Source organism: Eumetopias jubatus, unplaced genomic scaffold (genome assembly GCF_037043125.1).
Source record: "Eumetopias jubatus isolate StellerSeaLion01/CBP00866 unplaced genomic scaffold, mEumJub1_p1.0 scaffold_17, whole genome shotgun sequence".
Classification (NCBI taxonomy): domain Eukaryota; kingdom Metazoa; phylum Chordata; class Mammalia; order Carnivora; family Otariidae; genus Eumetopias; species Eumetopias jubatus.
In genome coordinates this window covers 50,968,871-50,987,272 of record NW_028274823.1, presented here as the reverse complement: position 1 = coordinate 50,987,272, position 18,402 = coordinate 50,968,871, and the positions used below count along the sequence as shown (strand labels likewise).

Below are 18,402 nucleotides of genomic sequence, written 5' to 3'. Positions count from 1 at the left end.
ACTGCCTGGGTGCATATCCTGGCTCTACCACTTACTAGCCGTGTGACCTACCTCCTCTGGACCTCGGTGTCCTCATCTATAAAATGGGGGCAAGAGCAGTACAGTACCTACCTCACAGGATTTTAAAGATTAATGAATTGATTATACAAAGTGCTTAAGCCAGTACTTAGCAAATAGTACCTTATTATCTCTACTCTGTCATGGAATGGGCATGTGATGCACACCCTACACTCCTGCACATACCACACCTGAGCCCTTTCCTACCTAGACAAGTGAGGGGCAGCACCTGGGGCCTGAGGAATGGTCAGACTCACAGGTGCCAGTGAATCACAGTCTCCTTTAAGAACAATGTTAGCAGCTAAGCCTGCAGGCCTGAGACTGCTAGGCCCTCAGACCCCAGGGTGCGCTCCTTTAACCGCCACCTGGCTCTCCGGGTCCTTCGCAATGGGTCGGAGGGGCCCCCTTCCCTCCGGAGCCTGGGCCTCCTCCACTCTTACCGTAAGCGGCCGTCAGCAATGCTTCCTTTGTCCACTTTAGTGACAAATATCCCACAGTCCCCAGGCAAACAAGGCTCATTCACACCTTCTGCCATATCGAACCCAAGCGCTTTCAAGTCAATATCCTCCTGTCAAAAGAGCAGCACACACACTTTACACAGCAGTGATTAGAAACCTGTCGCTCCTAAACCTCAAGCTACTCGCTCCACTGTGAGCACCGCCCCTTCACCACGCCGGACAGGGCACTCGGTCCCCAGGATGAAGCCCAGGGGCAGCTACCATCAGCCCCTTCAGCCACTGCAGACACTTGTCCCTGCAGAAGGGCTCTGCTCTGCCCTCTGTCTTCCACGCACCGCACCAGCATCTGCCGCTGCAGAGGCCACGGGGACCAACCTGCCAGAAGCCGGCATGGACAACTGCAGGGAAAGGATGCATGCACCCCGGGAAGAAAAGCCGCAGCCCCAAAACTGACAGCCATGAACCTGGGAACCCCACAAGGGGGCCATCCTCTCCCGCCCCTGTCCAAAGTGTCCCAGTCGGGACAGCAGGGGAGAAGAGACATTTAGGCAGCTCACCGTCTCCCTTTCAAACTCCACAACTTCCGTTTCCCACTCCATGGAATCTGTGTCGATGGCCGAGTCATGGGAGCTGTGGGCCATCAGCTGCCGGAACCGGGCCTCCTTCTCCAACTGGGACTCCATCTGCTCCCTAGGAACAGAGAGAGCCATGGCGATGGTCCCCTGGGAGGCGAAGGTCACCATGAAAGCTAAATGGGGCTCCTTTTGCTCTTGGACTTCATGCCAGTTTCCCAATAAATCTGGAGCAGAATGCCAGGCAGAGCTTCCTGGATATCAGTGGGTTTTCCAAGGGGTTTTCCAAAAGAGACCCAAATTCATCCCAAATTTATCCAGAGGTTTAATGCAATTCCTCAGGAAATGCCAGCAAGACTTTGTGGATAAGGACAAGACTACTGTAAAATGCAGAGGGAAAGAAAGGTGAGGAACTAGAAGAGCTAAAACAATTTGAAAATGAAAAGCTAAGTGGGAGGAATCACTCTACTCAATTCTAAGATTTTCTATAGCTCCAGTAATCAAGAGTGTGTACAACTGCCAGGAAGACATACACAGAGATCACTGGAACAGAATGAAGAGTCCAGAAGTACCCCACAAGGTACAAGAGGCACAAAAGTGCTTCGGCTGAGGAAGAACAGCATTCAAGCAGTGATGCGGGCGCACCTGCACGCCCATGGCCAGAAAACTGAACCCCAACCCAGACAGCATGACTCACATGAAAATTAACTCAAAATGTATCACAGGTTGAAATGTTAAAGGTCAAGCTGTAACACGTTTAAAAGGAAAATAGAGGAAAAAAAATCGTTGAGGTGTAGGGTTAAGGTTAAGGGTTCTCATACACCATACAATCTGTTAAAAATTAAAAATTAAAAATCAGTAAGCTGGACTTGACCAAAATAAAAAACTTAAGCTCTCAGAAAGACCCAGTTAAGAGATGAAAAAAGACTCAGGAAGCTTGTACCATCCCCCAGCGACTTGCACCTGACGTCCTTCGTCCTAAAACCTGTGCCCGATGACCTTGCGAATTCATCAGCGCTACGCGCTGGGCTCCCGGCACACTCGTGACCTCCTCCTGGTTCCTGTTCAAGTGGACACGCTCGCAGGTCCACACCTTTGTCTGGGCTGTGCTCTCACTGGCCAGCTCCAGAAGGCTACGTAGCCTCAGGGCGGCGCCCCAAAGCCGCCTTCGCGGGACACGGCTCCCACCAGCCCTGCGCAGCCTGAACGAAGCTCTGTGTTTAATGCTCACTGCACCTGCTCATCTCTCACCCACTGGGACATGTCTGCTGTCTCTGCAGACCGGGGGCTTCCTCACCAGAGCCGGTTAGAGAGCGCAACAAAGAGGAGGGGCAGATTCAGATATGCTGAACAAACAAGTGGAATTCGACTTTCTTAGAAGTTCCAAGCAATTTCAGCTCCATTAAAATGCATGACCTCCCCCCGGGCTCAAGCCCCCAGGAACCAGGCTTTACCTTAATTTGATCCCACCACTTACTAGACCGAAGATGGGTCCCTGGAGAGAGTGTGTCACTTTGCCTCTTAGCTGGAGATTTTCTTTAGAGCACCCAAGCCCAAGAGGTTCTGGGGTTTTGTCTAGTAAATGAAGCTGGTTGGCTCATGTTAGAGTTACTGAATGGGGAGGGAGGGGGGCTGTCACTCCGTGTGAACGCCGCTGCCCCAGCAGGTGAGGCTTGCACGCTCACACTCACGCTCCTCACCACCCTGCACCACCCTATCAGAACAGAGAGCCCTGGCTTCTACCCTGCAGAGACAGCCCCTGGGTTCTGCCAATCTCCCTTTGTAGCTCTGATCTTTGTATCTTCACTCCACTGATTCGGGTCACCAAGTCTCAAATCACAATCCTGGGTGCAGTGCCATAACAGGGGAGGCTGTCTGACACCCCAAAAAGCCTCTTCTAAACAGGCATCCCAACACCACAGGCAGAACAGACTGCAAAGTGGTGAGGGCTTTCCAAACACTGCATCATGAAGTCAGCACCTCGGTCACGTAACTGTCACTCCGTCCGACCCACCTGTGGTCTGCCTCCTCCTATGTGCTATGAGCCCCACAGGGTAGAAACCTGGTTCACTGTTTGGTGGCTTCCCCAGTGCCTCCCACAGGCCTGGCCCATCCAGAGCAGGCACTCGGTAAATCCTTGTAGAGTTGGTGAATGAATGAGGTAGAAAGGGAATGAATGAATGAATGGACAGTAGACGCTTGCCTGTCTCCAAATGGACTGGCTAGGCACAGAGACCTTCCTTCCTATGTGCCTTTGCACATGGTGCCTGCCCACTGCCACGTGCTCACCTTCTGTGATGGTCTAAGAATTTCTCATTAACTCACAACACGGAGGTGGTGTTCAGACCCATTCTACAGACTCACAGAGTGAGGCAGAGTGAAGGGCCGGCAGGCAGGGTGACCCAGCCCTGACAGGAGAGGGGCCACCACGCCCTCTGCAGGCAGGCGCCCACCCCCACATACTTGAGCTCCTTGAGCTCCCGGCTGACATCATTCTTCTGTTTGCGCGTGTCGTCCAGGCTGCGCAGAGCTTCAGCCAGCTCGCTCACCGCCCGGTCCCGCTCTCGCCTTAGGTTGTCACAGAGCGTCCTGGCAGAGAAGGCAGAGGCCGAGGTCACTGTGAGGGGCAGGGGGCAGAGGACTCACAGCCTAGAGTGGACTGCAGCCCCAGCCCCCAAATACCCCAGGAGCCCACCTCGCCTCCAAATGCACTGACGGAACATTGGAGAGTCTAGAGGTGAAGCCACCCAGGCCAACCCCATCGAGAGGCAGAGAAGACACTGAGATCCAGGAAAAGAGACATCTCTGCGGTTACTAGGCAACGGGTTCTGAACGTCCAGTGCTCATCCCACTGTTTCACCCTCAGGGTGCCTGGGTGAATGCCCAGCCCAGCCCCAGCCCACCTGGCAGGTCCCTGGATTCCAGCACCTACCACATGCCTCATCTCTACTCACATGCAGGCCTTTCTAGAGCTGTCCCCGACCCTACAACTAAATTGAGCTCCCCACTCGGACAAGAATCATGCTTCATGCATCTCCGAAGCCCTGAGCTCTGTGCAGGTGCAAAGTGCAGGCCTGATAACTCCCCACCAAAGGACGTGTGGCTCCCGGGACCCCAGGACCACCTTGGCCATTCACAGAGAAGGTAGGGACAGGGGACTGGGCAGCAGGGGAGTGTGTGCTCTATGCCACCCCCAGAATGGCACCCTATCATTGGAGGCCCTAAGGGCTGGTCCCCACCTCTCTATGGCCCCCAATCCCCTCCACCCTGAACCCTTACCTCCTGACCCGCCTTGCTATTTTAAATAGCGGTCTCTCCTCCCGACAACCACAAGGGATCTTTCTGAAAATCACAAGCACCACCACAAACCCTCATGGCTCTCCCCCAGCCAAAAATCAAGACTGTACTGAGGGCTTCCTTCTCGAGGCCCCCACAGCCTGCCCTCAGGAACCCTGTCAGCCGCCTCTCCTGTAACTCCCAAGTCCACAAGCGTGCCCCTGCCCCGAGCACACCACATGCCTTTGTTCATGGCCATGCCCATCCCCCTCTCCACCTGGAAAAATCCCACTCAGGCCTAAATTCTAACTTGAAGGTCATGCTTTCCAGGGACACTTCCCTGCCTGTTCCCCACCCACCCCCCGCCCCGTGCCCTGCATGCCCCCATCACAGCTCTGACCGTGGCCCTGGAATTCACCATCCATATTATCTCCCTCCCCTGCTGCCCTGTCCAACAAAGTTGCCCGTGGCCCCCCGAGCACTGGCCCCGTGAGGGCATCACACCCGTCTGGCAGCCTTGGAGGTTGCTCCTCTCCCAGGGTCTCCTTGTAAGAGGAACCTAAGATCCTGGCACACAGTAGGTGCCCACAGAATAACAACTGAAAGAATGCATTCTTGGTATGTCCATTTCATCAGAAGTCCCCTAAGAAAGAAACCTGTCTCTGCACCATTTCATGGCAGGGGGAGGGTCTCATCCAGACACAGTGCACACGCAGACATCGAGGTTGAAACGAAAAGGGAAGTAGAGACATAATGGGCACCTCTAACTCGATGGAGCAAGGCTCAGCTGAGAAGGGAGGAACCGAGGTCACTCCCACCTTATCAGGACACGTGGCAAGTGATTCTGACCCTCCCCACTGACGCGGTGCGGCCCAGGGAGAGCGGCCCACGCCAGCCCAGGGCTTCCCCGTACCGGATGCTGTCCCGCTCCGCCACGATCTTGTCCCGCTCCTGAAAGGCCCAGTCCCGCCGGCACTTGGCCACGTCCGCCTCCTGGAGGGCTTCCTTCAGCTCCTGGCACAGAGCCTTGCACTGCTTTCGAAGGAGTTCGGCCTCCTTGCTGGCTCTCCCCGCGTCCATTGTCACTGTGTCTTTGATCTGGTGGGGTCAAGGGGTAAGCAGAGGGGTGGTGAGTGAGCTTCCTGGTCCAGAAGTGCCCTCTAGCTGGTGTGGGGGCTGGGGCCGAACCCTCCGGAGCCGAGGGAGGGAAACACAGGACCCTAGCCTGAGCCCATCCCAACACCCCCTGCTGCACCTGTACCCCAGGGACCACCTGTCCCACAGCCACACTCGAGACCCCTAATGACACTGGTAGGGTCCTGTCCAAACTCCCGGGCCTGCAGAGCCTGTCCCAGAACCCCAGCCCCTCCTCAGCCTCAGTCTCCCTGGCCCAGGTAGAACACCTCCCCCGGAACGCTTGTCCCAGGCTCCTCCCTGCCACTCGCATGCTCCAATCTTAGACAGCCCACCTCGTCTCTCTAAAGAGCTCTCCTGTCAAAACATAACGGCACAAGGCCTGAATGCAGTGAAAGGTGCAGACGCCGATCATGACGATTCCCAACCCCCTGGGTCTGCAATACTCATTTTTATGCTCTGGCATACAGAGTTATTTTTAAATCTGAAAATACACCAGTCTTTTTGCTGGGGAAGTCCTGTGTGTCTCAGTTTGTTTAAAAAGCTGAAATCTGATACATTTGCATCTTGACACCTCCCAAAGCATTACATGCTTGGCTACCGTTTCGAATCGAACTCTCGGAAGCACTCGTAGGGAAAGCTCCCTCTGCGCCTCGAGAATCCTTAGACAACGCGGGGAAAATAACAAAGTGAGCATCTACTGCAGGAGGCATTCCCACTTCTGCTCAAATGCTTTCAGAGGCAAAACACGAACAGGACACAAAAGGAACAGGCTCTGCTGTGTGTGTGCTGAGCGGTAGGAAGAAGGAAGGGAAACACAGCAAGCAGGCCCCTGCTGGAGCCACGGCCCACCTGTCACAGCGAGCCCGACACGCCACCTCTGCTCAGGTGCGCTCAGAGAGATCCCAGAGGTTCAGCCAAGAGACGAGGATGGGGGAGAGAGAGGAAAATACGGAGTCACCTTACAACCACCCTGCATCTCTCAAGTAAGAGTCAAGAGTCAGTAGGAGCTGGAGAAAAGTCCGCCCAGAAAGTACACCTTAACTCCGGAGTGACACAGTGGCTGGTGCACTCTGCTCACATCCCACATTTCTCAAGATCAATTCAAATTATCTCCGTTCTGATTTTCTTCCCACTTTCATGCAGCCTTGGTTTGTTCAGTTTGCTATTTTTTGAGAACCGATCATTATTAGTAAAGGTGTCAAGAATTTATTAAGATAAGGAGTAAGTTTAATGATAACATTTATTTAAATTTACATTTTACTCAGCGATCTATAATATACTAATACAGTTTTATATTTGAAATGTGTTACCACGTGGTTCCACTGAAAGGTCTTTCCCCTTGGCCCTGGATAAGCGTCTCCAGGTGAGGGCCACAAGGGAGACATGAGAGGCCAGCACCGGTGCTAGGCAGCTCCCACGCTCTCCCCTCCCGCCTCCCCCCGCCCCCATGGTTGGTCTCCAAAATGAATTCACTCCCAAAACACTGTTTCCAGATGAGAAACATAAGAAGTACAAGACTTCGTTTTACCGAGAGGGGAGAAGAACGGGGCATTGTGAAGGCACAGAACTGGGAGCGGAGATCCTGGTAACACAGATGAGGATGCTCAGGGCCCAGGAAGTGACTGGCCCGAGCCCCGCCCGTTAGTGGGGAGCTGAACTCCATTCCGGGTCCCCCGATTCTGACTCCAGTGCTCCCTCCTCTACACTGTGCTATCTCCAAGTGGCAGGTCTTAATCTGCAACAGCACCACCTGAGATCTCCTTCCGTCTGCTGTGGGTGATCCAGGGGGCCACAGGCTCGGGAAGCCAGGGACCGGTCCTCATGAGACACTCACCCGGCCCAGGCACCAAAGCCAACGAGAACGACCCCGCAGAGGCACACCAGGGCCCCAGGGAGAGGGCGGTGCTCCCTGAGCAGATAGCTGTCCCTGAGCACACCCATCTCTTGTAGCCGAACAGCATCTCACAGCCCTCCCCAGAGGTGGCAATGTTTTTGGAATGCCCTCCTGGTCCCCTGCTGCTTGTCCTCCGCCTCCAACAGTACTCCCTGCCTCACTCGCAGCCCCGAGCTCCAGCACCAGCACGGCCGTCAGAGGCACAGCTGCATTCAGGGCCGGAAGGGAGGTGAGGACGTGGGACAGGAGCTCTGGCGGAGACGCTGGTCTTGGGACATAACTTGTTATCTGGAAGAACCTCTGAGTCAGGCAGCGGTGCCCCACAGCTTCCCGGGGGCAGACACCAGCTGCTCCAGGCAGTCCCTCCACCCTCCTGAAGGCAGTGAGTCCTCACCGCACCCGGTCACCAGGGGCCAGAGGCTGGGACAGGGGCCCGAGACGGGGACGCTCCCGTGGACATGCCCATTTGGGGAGGGGGGGAAGCAGGAGAGAGGGCAGCATCCGGAGGCAGGCAAAGACCCGGACAGGCCCCCTGAAGCCCTGTTTTCACCACAACCCACTCAGAGAAGACGGGGGAGAGGGCGGAGGGCAATGAGAGAGGAAAGAGGGAGGAGCAAAGAGAAGGGAAGAGTGTAGAGGATGCATGGTCTGTCAGAAAGAAAAGAACGACTTCCTCAGCTGAGCAGAATGAAGGCAGCTGGGAGACAGGGAGGTAGCCTGGCTGGAAGGCCCACCTCAGCGGACCCGCTGCTGGAGAGAGATGGGGTCAATCCCAAGGAGCCTCGTGCCAACCACACCTCAGGGCTAACACAGTCAAGGCCACAGACGTGGCCTTCTCTGGCCAGGTGGGGCGTGGTCTTGTCTGAGAAGACAAACTCGCCAAAGAGCCGAGGGTTTCAGCTCTGGAAGCTGCCGGGGTGGGAGCAGGGCTTCTCCGCTCGGGCCTGCTGACTCGGAACAGTGCCTAGACGAGATTCCTGCCTCAGCTGACAGGCACACTTGACATCCAGCCAATGCCCCCTGTGAAGGCCCGGAAACCGGCTCTGGGGCTGAAGGGCAAGCGGAGTGCTGGGAAAAGGTGCGGGGGGGGGGGGGGGGGACGACACGCGACAGACCGCCCCCAGCTGCCGGCACCTCGGGAGGCCCGGAGCCCTTCCACGCCACCACCGAGCACGGTTAACCTCCGGAACCCAGGGGCTGCTGGCCTAGCACCTTCTCGGCAGGTCACACATTCTCCCTGACTGTGTCGTTTAGTGACTGACTCACAGTTTTTTGCTTCACCGTTTTGTTTTCCTTATTTAATATCGACATTTTCCCCAACAATTCAGCTCTCAGATGCAGGAATGTAAAAATGAGGGGATGGTTTCTCTAGGACGATGACCAAGTTCTAATACTTTATCTTTGCTTATTAAAAATGCCCTCATCATGCTCTTCTTCCTTTTCACGAGGGTTTCTCCTTCAAGGTATGGAGAACTCTCACTCCCCTTGTATGAAATCGCTCTTATTTGGCCCCCTTTTGCCTACAGAAACAATTTCATGGGGTTTCACTCTGGTCCTAACAGGGCAGTGAGACTTGGATGGGCATAACCATCATCTTAACGATAAAATAAACCACCACGGTCCCAGCTACCCCATGAGGCGCTGCTCTCGTGTCCGTTTTGTAGATGAGGAAACCGAGGCCCAAAGAGGCAAGAGGTCCCACAAACTGAGGAGCGCCGCTTTCCAAGCACAGCCCTTGTCCCTTGCATTCCCACGGCCCCGAGCACCGCCTGGGCATAAGGAGGCATCACTGTCTGCAGAGAGACTCACAGGCCCCAGTCACCCCTCGGGCGTCAGCCCTGCCTCGGGCTTAGTCCCAAGGGCTCTGGCCGCAACAGCCTAATGCACGCTACCCCCCTGCCTACCTGCCCGACCTTTAACACCTTGCTTTTCACTTCTCACAGACCAGTCTTAAAGGCTGCGTTGTAACTGATCTGCAGAGCAAGCAGAACGAAGACGCAGGAGTGGAGGACTATTTCAGGGCGAAAAAAGCCTGCCACGGTCAGTTGAAGCAGTTCTAAGGTGAGCCACAGCACCAACCAACAGGACGGGAAGGGAATCTCAAATAGAAGGAATCCACGAGCCCACACAAGCCCCAGCAGGGCACATCTGGACTTGGGGGGAAACTGTGTCAGCAATGAGGCCAAAGTGGCTCAGGTAGGAGAGAGACTCCTTGCTGATCACTCAGGAGTCAAGCTTAGTGGCCCGATTCTGATGCCACTCGACCCCAGCCCCTGACCCTGGAGGCATGTCCCCCAGGGAACAAGGCTTTAGAAGGGCCTTGGGCTCAGCCTAGTACATCTTCCCAGCAGGAGCCCAGATCTTTAAAGAGCAGACTCCTCAGCTATTTGGCGCGGTGGGGGAAGTGTGTGTGGCATCCCTGACAGTGCTCTTCTGCATTCACAAGGCCAAAGGTATCGATGGCTTTGGGCACTTGGCCTTGGGCTCTTGCTTCCCAACAAGCAAGTCTTTGAGATGTGCACTGACCGTCAGCACAAGGCTGATCCATGATCACTTAACCAAGGGCTGGGTGTGGGAGTGTCCATGCGCGGAGTCCATGTATGTCTGTGTGTGTCACCTGACTTGCCTGTGTCGCTATAAGCTCCAAGGCCCGGCCCACAGCTGGACTTCCCTTTGCGAGCCCTGCAGCCCACACTGGAGCTGGGCCCCAAGTGTGAGCTCAGCAGCTCCCCAGGCAGCACTCGATAGCCCAGCATGCAGGCCTAACAGGACAAGCCATCCGCTCCGCCGATGCGGACAGCACGGCTGCCACACCCCTGCCCACGCCGATTTCCCAGAGGCCAGGAGGCCAGCCGCCCCCGCCCACCTGCCGCAGGGCCTCCATCTCCTCGCTGGCCGCCTTCTTCTCGGACGTGCTGCTCTTGAGCTTGGACTCGGCCAGCTCTACCTCGGTCTGGAGCTTGTCCAGCTCGGAGATGACCTGGTCGCGCTCACTCATGATGAGCTTGTACTCGCTGTACACCGCATCCCGCTCCTCCTTGTACTTCTCTGATTCCTTTGCCATTTTTGCCTGCATGGTCCTCAGCTCGGTCATCTCAGACTGCAGCAGCTCCATCTCCCACTGCAGGTCCTTGTTCTGGGCCGTGGCCTTGTTCAGCTCGTGGTGGATGGCCTCAAACCTGGGGGAGAGAGGCAGCTGGGACGTGGGGGTGGGGACCTGCCCAGGCAGGACCACTGTCCTGGACCCTTGAGCATGAAGTTTCGAGTGAGGTCATCCGCACGGCTGAGAGAGGGAAGTCACGGGGCGCCGGTGCCCCCGGACCTGGAATTTTTCTCAGCCTTCTACAAATACCACAAGTTGATCTGACGACTTCCTGCCCTCTGCTCTACTGAAAATAACAGTGTATTTCTTCCACAGTCAAGCTACATTCTTTTTTAAGAATAAAAACAAAACAATGCTAGAAACACAGCATATAAAAAATAAACCTGGCGGGCGCCTGGGTGGCTTGGTTGGTTAAGCGACTGCCTTCAGCTCAGGTCATGATCCCGGAGTCCCGGGATCGAGTCCCACATCAGGCTCCCTGCTCGGCGGGGAGCCTGCTTCTCCCTCTGACCCTCCCCCCTCTCATGTACTCTCTCTCATTCTCGCTCTCTCAAATAAATAAATAAATCTTTAAAAAAAAAAAAAAGAAATAAACATGGCCTTAACGATCATTTAGTCTGACCACCTCATTTCCCAGATGTGGACGATAAGGCCTGGGTGTGGGTGACCGGTGCAAGAGGACAGCTCAGCCCTTCTAGGCCGGGAGGCACCGTCCACACAGGCAACCCTGCAAGTCAGAACCTGCAGCTCTCCAGCAGCATTTCGGAACGCATGTTCTTTAGAATACCAACTCTTCACGGAACTCCACCGAAAAAGAATGTGTGCTCTCTGATGGCCTACACTGGGAAACACTGTGTCCCCTCCTGGAGTGGCTAGTGCAGAGTCCCAGAGGGAAGGCTCTGAAAAGTCCCGCAGTGCAGACACCTGTCTGAGTGTAACTCAGCAATTCTTAATCCTTTTTACGTCCAGAGAACACCCTGCATAGGACACCAGTGAAAGCTCCAGGGGACTGGTGTTCCATAGGGATCCTTACCAAACACTGTTTGAGGGCATGGGTCACTTCCCTAGACCATATACACCTTTAAAAAAAAATGAAATTTTAGAGGGAACAATGCCTAGGACAATTAACTCTCCTATTTGCTGGGTGCGTGGGTGACACAGAGGGAAGAGGCCTGTGGGGAGACCTAAGAAACAGGGTGGGCAGAACACACCAGAGCTGTTCGGATGTGAGGAAGGAGCACAATTCCCAAGCCACACCAAGTGCCAACAAAATGTTTCCCAAATGTTCTAAAAATATTTTTTCGCATGAAAAGGCACAGTCCATTTGCCCCCCCCAACCCCCTGGAAGTGGGGGAAGCCTTGCAGATAACAGTAAGCCCCTAAAGGAGAGTGGGTCCTAAGGCAACGGTGGCCCGCTCGGCCCTGTGGCCGTTCCCTGCGCAGGAGGGGGGCGGCAGGGCAGCTCTTACCTCCTCAGGGAGAGCGCACACTGGTGCTGCAGCTGGATGGCCGTGTCCCTCTGCTGTGTCAGCATCTCGGCCTGCTTCAGCAGACGCTGGTTCTCCTCCTCCAGCTGCCCCAGGCGGCTCAGGTCGGAGTTGTGGATGGCGACCTTCTCACTGTACCTCTTCCGCAGGGCATCATAGTCCTTCTTGACCACCTCCAGCTTGTCCATGGCCGTGTCGTACAGCTTATTGAGAATTTCTGATGACCCGTTGAGCTTCAACACCTGGGGACCAGAGCATCACACTTACCAAGGGCCTGAAGACAGGAGGAAGGACAGACGCACCACTCTCGTCGGTCCACCTGAGGACAGTATTGCTGACAAAGGAGGGGAGGCCACACCTTCGGGCCTTCAGGAGTCTTGAGGTCTGATTCCAAAGGCCCTGCCGTCATACTGGTCAATTTACTCATTCACAAATATTTCTTAAGTGTGCAGAAAGGAGTTACTGAAGCGGGCCCGAGACTTCTATCCTAAGAAAGGCCTGCTTACAAGTTGACCCTTGGCTGGCATCCGGGAACCTGAATGGCAGGTTCCTGACACTCAGGTAAAACGCTCCTCAAGTGGTCAGAGGGGCTCCTGGTGCCTGGACTGGATGAACAGTGTGGCTTAGGCTAAGCACAAGCTTTCTTCTGGGAGTCCAGAATTTCAGTACATGCTAGGCAGAGGGTGCCCAGGAGGCAGGAGCCCAGTAAAATCCCTGGGCAGGGAGTAGGTCACAATTCAAAGACAGAAGAAGTAAGTGTGTCCCATGTGACTCCACAGTGGAGGACTCCCGGAAACTTGCACCTGCTTTCCTCTGGACTTCGCTCCATGCACCTCTTCCCTTTGTTGATTTTGCTTTGCGTGCTTTCGCTGAAATAAATTTTGGCCCTGAGTATGATTATATGTTGAGTCTTGTGACTCCTCCTAGCAAATCACCAAACCTGGGGGAGGTGTTGAGGACCCTCAATACCAGTATCTAATATACTCTAGATGCTGGTGATGCTGGACAGGACACATAAAAGACTGTGGCTTGTGGACATTTTATCCTCATGCAAGGATACAAACACACAGAGACCGGTAGGTAGAGAGGTAGAGAGAAAGAGATAAAAATAATAAATAAAATAACTTCAGGGCATAATAAGGGCTATTGATAAAAGACAGAAGGGCTTAAGGAGGCCTCTCTAAGAAGGTGACTTCTGAATTTGGATGCAAATGAAGAACAGCAGTTAGAGCACAAAGGGGTGAGCAAGTGCAAAGGCCCTGAGGCAAGAACCACCACACATGTTCTAGGCACAAAGAGGAGGGCAGGGCTCCAGTCAGAGCCCAATGAACAAGGAGTGGATTCGAAATGAGGCTGCAGAAATGGGCATACAACTTCAAGGCTCACGGCAAACAAAGACTGTATCCTGAATGAGATGGGAACCATGGGAGGGTTTTAAGCAAGACGGTATTCTACTCCGAATCACAGATACTGACGTTCACTCAAGGTGCTGCTCTCAAGAATAAAAAATAAAATGAGTTATTTGGTTGCCAGGGGCCTGCTGACTTCTGCTAAGCACCTCGGGGGATCTGAGCCCTTGGGTGGGTCACTCCACATCTCTGGGTTTCGGTTTCCTTATTCCTCAAATGATAGGACTCAACCAGAAAAGCTTGCTTAACCGTTCCAACTGCAACAGGCCAGGAATCATCTGCTTATTCAGCATGAACCCTGAGTTATCTGATTTCTGCAGCGCCAAGAACCAGAACCTGGGACGACTGAATACTCCCTTTGAAGGGAGGGTTCACCCTCAGTAAAGACGATGAACAAGAAAGAGCTAAAAGTCAAAATCACAGAGACAGGGAAAGGGAGACTATTCCTCTAAGACCTAAGCACTAGCTCAACAGTATGAATGCATGAAACACTACTGAAAGGGACACGTAAAAGACCTTTACTCTTAAGACTGAAAGTAAGACGGTACAGACTCTGCTGCAGATGAAGGGTACCCCAGAAATCAGCTCAGTCAGGGCAGGCAATATTTTTCCCTTTTTCTTCTCTCTCTTTTTTTTTAGCAAAACTCTTCCCTTCAAAGGCAATCTTATCTTACAAGGCAAGGATACTGAAATATAAACCCATTTTAAAAAGCAGTACATCGGTTCCTCGGGCAGTTAAAACCTTCACTGTTTTGTAAAAATGCTTTCACTGTGGCAGATCAGAACTGCACATTGCCAACTCGTCGGAAAACCACTAAGCCCACTCTACCGTCTAGAGTTTTTTCTGAAAAAAAGAGTAGAGTATCTTCCAAACATACAGAAAAGAAGCGCACATAATATAACAAGATTTTAAGTACTTGCCACCTAGCTCTAATCCTGATTTTCTTGTCACATGTCTCAAATTGCTCTCCAAAGAAATAAGCCACTCCAGCTGTCCCTAAATCCCCTGCCGCATCTTCCTTTTATCGTCTCGTCCCCTCCAGAATGGATCACTCCCCTCAGTTTGCTGCCACCCATTTCCATACACAACCTTCTGTTTATACCACCTACGTATCAGTAAACGTTTCTAACACTCCTTTAATTCCATGCTGCTCTGGAGATGCAGGGAAGTAATGCCAGGCAGGATTTCACTACATGAGCACATCGTACATTCTTTTTCTGTTTGGTGGACGTGTCCCTGGTCTCCATCACGGTGTTCACCATTTCTTACATTTTACGTGTCCGTTTCAGTAGTGTTTCGTGCATTCATACTGTTGTGCGACCCACCGCCAGAACTCTTCCATCTTGCAAAACTGCACCTAGGTCCCCATCAAACAACAACTCTCCATTCCCCCTCCCTCGGCCCTTGCAACCCCCCTTCTGTACTTTCTGTCTCTGAATCTGACGACTCCAAGTACCTCAGACAAATGGGATCATACAGTGTTTCTTTTTCTGTGACTTATTTCCTTTAGCATAATGTCCTCAAGGTTCATCCATGCTGTAGTATGTGACAGAATTTCCTTCCTTTTTAAAGATGAATATTGCAGTGTATGTATGTACTGCGTTTTGTTCATCCATTTATTTGTCAAAGGACATGGGTTGTTTCTACCTCTTGGCTACTGTGAAAGTCAGATCTTTCTTTAATAGTATTGCCAATCTCATAGACAAATAAGGGCTCTTTTAACTTGCATTCCCAATTACTAGAGAGAGCAACTCTCCTTATGACTCCTGTTTACTGACTATACACCTTTTCTCTTCTGTGAATTGCCTGGCCACATCCTTTGATTTTCCTTCCTCCCTCCTTCCCCACCTGCTCCTTTCTCTCTTCTTTTCTTCCTATAGGACTTAGTTTTAAATTCCAGGTACTAGTCCTTTCCCAGTTGTATTTATTACAAAATCTTCTCCCAGTATGTGTCTTATGTTATACTAAATTTTCCCATTTGGATACAGTAAAATCTATCAATCATTTCCTTTATGGCTTGGGCTTTGGTTATTCTATTTAAGAAGCTCCTTCCTACCTTGAGATCATGAAGATTCTCTATCTTTTTTTCTAAAAAGTTTCAGTTTTACTTTTCACATTTAAATCTTTAAACTACTTGGAATATCTTTCCTATATGTTGTGGCATGGGAATATAACATTTATTCTTTTCCATAAATCACCGAGTAAGAACTGAGCCCAAGTCCAGGACAAAGTGAGGACAGCTGAATGCCTCCAGGTGCAGACAGTGAGGGCTGAAGGACACCAAGCACATCATCCGATGCAGGGCCCACAACGTACAGAGGCGTTCCACAAGGACCCACGCCCACATGTGCCCAGGACACAAACAGAGAACGGAGAGTTCTCCGATTTCTGGGTCAGTGTCTCTACCCGTGTCTGAAAAAGGTCCAGCTTCTAGACTGGATTGCCCCGACTTGTGGACAGTACCTCAAACATTCCAATTAAAAATCACTTCAAGGGATGCCTGGGTGGCTCAGTCAGTTGAGCGCCTGCCTTTAGCTCAGGTCCTGATCTCAGGGTCCTGGGATTGAGCCCCTGTGCTGGGCTCTGTGCTCATCTGTGACCCTGTTCCTCCCTCTGCCTCTGCCCCTCCCCACACCCCCCACCCAGCTCAGCTCATACTCTCTCTCTCTCTCAAATAAATAAATAAAATCTTTTTTAAAAAACAGAAAAAATAAATCACTTCAAATGTTTTACACTCTGCACATCCCCTAAGCCAGGTGAGAACCCCACTGGCTCCAAAGGAACGACTGGTTTCTGCAAAGGCCCTGCTGCCATTCTCGGTCTTGCCCACTAGGTGGCAGCCCTGGGTAGCCCGGCTGAATGCTCTCCTGCAGTTGCCACATCTTCTGAGCTTCATCAAGAAAGAAACTAGTTCTAAAGGCAGCCTTGACACAGCACAAATACCTCATTTTGGGCCTTGCTATCTTCACGGGTCCACAACAGAATCTGGAATCTACACCGTGGCTTGCCCTTTCTTCCTTGGGAGACAGTCCCCCAAAAGCCCGAACCGTGAGGAGCTTGGACTGGAGCCTGCATGACAATCCAGGGCAGCGAACTGGCTGCCAGGATAGGTCCCAAGTTCCCGGGGAGACAGCGACAGTCAGGGAAAACCCCAGAGCAGACCCAGAAATCCCTTCTGATGCTCAGCCCAGATCTTACATGGTGGGATTTGGCATCAGAAGGGACCTGGGATCATCGGGCTAATAGCCTGTGTTGTTCTGGCTGTGGCCTTGCCCACAGGTGAACACTCCACAGGACCAGATCTTGTCTATTATGAGCTGAAATCCACCTTCCTTAACTTCTACCCTCTTGTTCTCATTCTAGCCCTAGTCCCGAAGGATCCCTTTCCCACAGGACAGCATCCAGACATTCAAAGAGGCTCATGGGGGGGACCTGGGTGGCTCAGTCGTTAAGCGTTTGCCTTTGGCTCAGGTCATGATCCCAGGATCCTGGAATCGAGCCCCGCATTGGGGTCCCTGCTCAGCGGAGAGTCTGCTTCTCCCTCTCCCACTCTCCCTGCTTGTGTTCCCTCTCTCACTGTGTCTCTCTCTGTCAAGTAAATAAATAACATCTTTAAAAAAAAAAAAAGAGGCTCATGGGCCCCCAAATACTTCTCGACTTTTCTCTACAAGCGGGACTCAAAATATGGGCAAATGTGGTTAAAGCCTCTGAAGAAGTTTGGAAAAACCATGGCCATAGTTAACTCTGGATAACTGAAAAGCTATCCTATTTATTAGCTTAGAATTTTTCCCTTTTATAATCAGATGATTATGGTCTTATTAGATAGTTCAACACACACACACACACACACACACACACACACACACACACACACACACACGTTCAGCTTCCCAGCAAGGCTAATGGAATTTTAAGTGATCAAGACTATCTAGTTTGGCAGAGAATTCTAAAACGAGACAGGCAGTAAACTTCTCATCTCAAATTCTTTAGAGATGACTCCCCCAGCTTGTGAGGCCAGGGAGGAAGTGGCCGGAAGCGAGGGTCTGGTTCCATCCACACAGCAGGACGGAGCAGCTTGGCTGTGCCCCACAAGGAAGCCAACAAGAGAATGGCCCTCATCTCTGCACTGGTCAGAAACACTCTCCGCTCTGGGCTTGTGTGAAGCATGCCCTTCAGAAACTCAGAAACCCCATTCCTGGACATCTGAAAAAAGAAGTCAACTTTCACGAATCACCAAAAGCTGAGGTGGGGGTGGGTGACTTCACTGCTATTTGCAGATTTTTTTCTTTTTTAACCAAAGAATACATATCACAGTAGAAAAGAAAGAGGATCCTCCATGTTGCTCCCCCAACCAAGGCTTGGCAGTCTCTGCCCGGGCTCTCTTGGGCACTTCAGAAGCACCCCAGAAGAATCCAGATGGCACATTCTGACTGAGGGACCTGGAGATGGCACTGCCGGGCTGCGAGTCACCTCCCCACACATATGCATGCCAACACATGCACACACACAGGCAAAGTGGGAGAGGGCCTGGGGCATGGCGCCCCTCCCAGCCAGGGCCACCTCAGTTCCTCAGAAATAAATCATGCAGAGGGCTGGGGAGCCCCACAAATCCCTCAAGCAAACACACAAGTCAAACAGCACCATTTACCCTGCAAGGGCCTCTTCAAGTGAACAAGGCATGGGAGGGGCCAGGCAACAAAACCGGCCTTGTCCAGCGAGGTCAACCTTTGCCCTCGGGCCCTGTGGGGAGGAAACCTGTGGCCACCCCCGTGTCCCCTGCTCCCCTGCTTCCTCTGCTGCTGGCCTATCCAGGTATGAGCTTTCCACAGCCCAGCATCCAGCCCAGACCCGGTGAAGGTGAGGCGGCCCGGGCTGGGGAGAGCGGGTAGTCCTGGCAGCTCAGAGATGCGCCCTCACCCGCGCCCCCGCGGCGGCCGGCCTCCTGTCCCAGTGCCATCCTAAGATGGCACGTGCCACGGGACACCGGTCCAGCTGAACAGAGCTGGGG

The 18,402-nt window shown here is 52.8% G+C and overlaps 1 protein-coding gene across 1 annotated transcript in view; it reads right to left on the bottom strand.

The window, feature by feature from the left end:
- The window catches only part of DLG5 (discs large MAGUK scaffold protein 5), a 119,641-nt gene that overhangs the window by 31,838 nt on the left and 69,401 nt on the right, over positions 1-18,402 (bottom strand). Inside the window, exons 6-11 of the mRNA XM_028109742.2 lie at positions 11,967-12,226; positions 10,261-10,573; positions 5,277-5,461; positions 3,551-3,676; positions 1,073-1,205; positions 498-625 (exon numbers count right to left, since the gene is read on the bottom strand). Coding sequence (XP_027965543.1) covers positions 498-625; positions 1,073-1,205; positions 3,551-3,676; positions 5,277-5,461; positions 10,261-10,573; positions 11,967-12,226 — 1,145 coding nt within the window. The remainder of the gene's footprint in view (positions 1-497; positions 626-1,072; positions 1,206-3,550; positions 3,677-5,276; positions 5,462-10,260; positions 10,574-11,966; positions 12,227-18,402) is intronic.